Below are 3,211 nucleotides of genomic sequence, written 5' to 3' on the forward strand. Positions count from 1 at the left end.
TAACCTATATTTTTATTTGACAACATTTACCTAAAGCTCTATTTACTTAAAACTCCAGTCATGTGACACACCGAGTCCCAAGACTTCTTACTTTTGGGACAGTGTGGTAGATTCAGGTCTGCAATGACCACATCTCTTCCTGGTGAGGGGGCATGCTGGTCATTGGATGTCAGAAGGACCCATCATAGGATGCTCATTGGGTTCTTAACAGGAGAGGCAGACACAAGACCAGTCAGCTGGATAATGGAGTTCAGCTTCTGCCTAGCCACCATCACTACCCAAAGAGGCACTACAGAGATCATGTGCTAGCACATTAAGGTAAGTCTATATGGGGATTTTGAGGCATTAGGAGGCAACAACATCAGGGGCATGGCTCTACTGTTTTACTTCTTGCACATAAGAATGAGTAAGCATATTTCCACAAAACAATGGTTTTTGTACCATTAGGTGGATGAACAGGCAGAGTTCTTCTCTTATAAAATATGAGCAGAAAAAATTCTCACCTGTTATAACACTGATCAATAATCCTACAATGACGCAGCTTATGTAGCCAACAGCGCTGTAGTAGAGGTAAGATATACTGTACCAGTTATCTTCCAAGACAGACCTGTATGGGAAGAAAACAGGCATTGCTAACATGGAATAAGCATTATTTTAAACTTTTATTTGCTTACTTTCAGCATGCGGTAAGAAACTGCTATAGTCTGCATTGCCTACATAAGTAATTTTAACTGCATCTTAATAACAACATTAAATCTGGGCATTTTTTTGTAATATTAAAATGGGATCCCAGGAAAGATACAAAATAATAGAGCAGCTCAACCTGCAATACTAGCTTTCAATCAATAGAAGTCCCCAGCAGTATTTATCTACAAAACATCTTCAGTCTTCTGGATTCAATGATGCACAATGTCATTCATCCCAAAAGACTGAGGACATGCTATCGATGTATGGGCTTTACCACGGCACTCTTCATTTATAGTATAAAAAAAGAGAGTTGAGGATTGCCCCAGGCTGGAAAAAAGGCTAAAGCGAAGAAAACTCAGCACATTCCATCAGGTATGACCAGCCTAAAGACTTCTGAAAAAGAAGTATAAAAAAGGATTAAAATATGCATGAGGGGTTCTCTCTAGGGGAACTGGGGGCACTTAGGTAGTGGAGAGCTAAACTTACAATTGCCGGTTAAAAACCTAAACATTTTTAAATGCCACATTCTAATTGTAATTTCTTAGCTGAATAAAAACATATGCAGCCAGTGAAACATAGAACATACCGCAGGGCTTGATTTCCATCACTGGAGCCTATAGGCACACAATCATTAGACCAGTTTCACACCGGTGCAGTGCTTTGTAAGTTAATGTGCTTATATTTTTCCTTCCCTGGTTCCTCTTTATTTATTTTAGACACAGTGATCTCTACAATAGGTTTATGTGCTCCTCTATGCAATCCAGGCAGATTATGACTGCTGGTAGGGGCTGGCAGGGTGCTGTACCTAGCTTCCTGAAAACACCACAGCATCCTGTCTCAGTACTCCAATCAAGAGCTCTCAGCAGCCGGTTGGCTCTTGGGAGGAGTTTTGCAAATATCAAAATGTCCTGCTGGGGATGTTAATCAGGAGGAGCAGTCATTCCTAGGCAGACGGCCCTAGATAATGCCCACATGTGATGCTGATCCTCCAAGATTAAAAGAGATGAAATCCAACGAATGAAAGGGGTGGGCCAGGGACAGTCAGACTACGGAAGAAAGATTTAGATGTTGCTGGACATCCTCCTGCCAGGAAATAAGGTGGGCTCGATCTGGCTTAGCTAGAGAAGTGCAGCTTCATATGCACATCATGAGAAGGTCACAGTGTGCAGTGAAATTAATAATTTCAGTACAGGAGAGGAGGCGGTACAAATGCTCAAGACTGAAGGTAAGGCTGGAGTTTAGCTTCAAATCAAACAATTAAGTCATAAAAACAGCAGATTAGGAAATCTCACCGTGGTGGTGCAGTAGTAGCAGACAAGGTGGTAAATGTAGACATCGTGGAAGTTACATTTAGTGGAATGCATTCATCTGTCCTTAGTATTAGTGGCAGGGTCTTGGAAGCTGGAGCTGGATATATAAATGCTCCAATGGCAACCCAAAATGACATAACGAATCCAGTTAGGACACCTCCCAGAGCCCCCTAAAAATTGTACATAAATTACAGATTAGTCATGCATACCTTACTTTCATTATTCTATTTTTTAGTGGTAATTCTTCAGGATTTTTTTAGTCTTGATCATTGCTGTCATTGATAATAACCTGTACATGACAAATGTTGCAAGATTCTAATTGTCTCCTGTAATGACTGTGTAATGAACAAATTAAAGGGTCTATCCACCCACAGGTCATATTTTTTAGGAAGCCTTCATAATGGCCACAGCAGGTGTGCAGGCATGGGAAAACAAGTACACATATCTTACCACTAGAGTCGAATGGCCTGACTCACAAACATTTACCAACCTGGAAAATTAGTTTTAGGTGGACTGACCCTTTAAAGAAAAGGCAACATAATTCAGTACCATGATCATGGTGAGAAATTTGTGCTGTGGTATGTGCACAGAACTGCACTTGGCTGAACAATTGTTTAAGATTTTATACTAAGTAGAATTTATACAGTCACTATAAATGACTTGGATGTACCCAGTAATTATAAAATGTTATTAGTATCAGTGGGTAAAACATTGAATGTGCTTGGGTGGGCTCAGAAACCTCTGTATTTGCAAAAGACCCTTCTAGGATGGAACCAAAGTATATCCTTAAGAGCACTAATGGCCATCAGCTGGTGATTACTTGCTTTTTGGTGGGAAAAAATAAGGCTGTAGTAAGATAATATAGTGGCAGTCTTCCTTTCACCGCTAAGCACATATGTTTAATAGAGAATAATAAGGAGAGCAATATCTAACTTACCTTCCAGTTGGTCCATGGAAACAAAATCCCCAAAGAGAATAATCCTAACATGGGGCCACCGCACATCCCGTGGATACTAAGAGCAGCCTAGGAAAACAAACATCTCAGTAAGAGAAAAGACAGTTGTTGCTTTCAGGTGAGCTAGCTTTCAGTTGAATTATTGTTCTTTATGGCCCATATTTGGTTCTCTCCTACATGAAATGGCCAAAAGTTTGTGGACATCTCATCATCTCTCTCAACTATATGAACTTGTTAGACTTCCTTTTCCAAATGCATG

The 3,211-nt window shown here is 40.3% G+C and overlaps 1 protein-coding gene across 1 annotated transcript in view; it reads right to left on the reverse strand.

Annotated features, from left to right (window-relative positions):
• SLC5A12 (solute carrier family 5 member 12) overlaps positions 1 to 3,211 on the reverse strand; it is a 50,289-nt gene that overhangs the window by 4,296 nt on the left and 42,782 nt on the right. Inside the window, exons 12-14 of the mRNA XM_018564093.1 lie at positions 2,935 to 3,021; positions 1,980 to 2,167; positions 504 to 607 (exon numbers count right to left, since the gene is read on the reverse strand). Coding sequence (XP_018419595.1) covers positions 504 to 607; positions 1,980 to 2,167; positions 2,935 to 3,021 — 379 coding nt within the window. The remainder of the gene's footprint in view (positions 1 to 503; positions 608 to 1,979; positions 2,168 to 2,934; positions 3,022 to 3,211) is intronic.

Source organism: Nanorana parkeri, unplaced genomic scaffold (assembly GCF_000935625.1).
Source record: "Nanorana parkeri isolate BGI_ZX_2015 unplaced genomic scaffold, ASM93562v1 scaffold724, whole genome shotgun sequence".
Lineage (NCBI taxonomy): Eukaryota > Metazoa > Chordata > Amphibia > Anura > Dicroglossidae > Nanorana > Nanorana parkeri.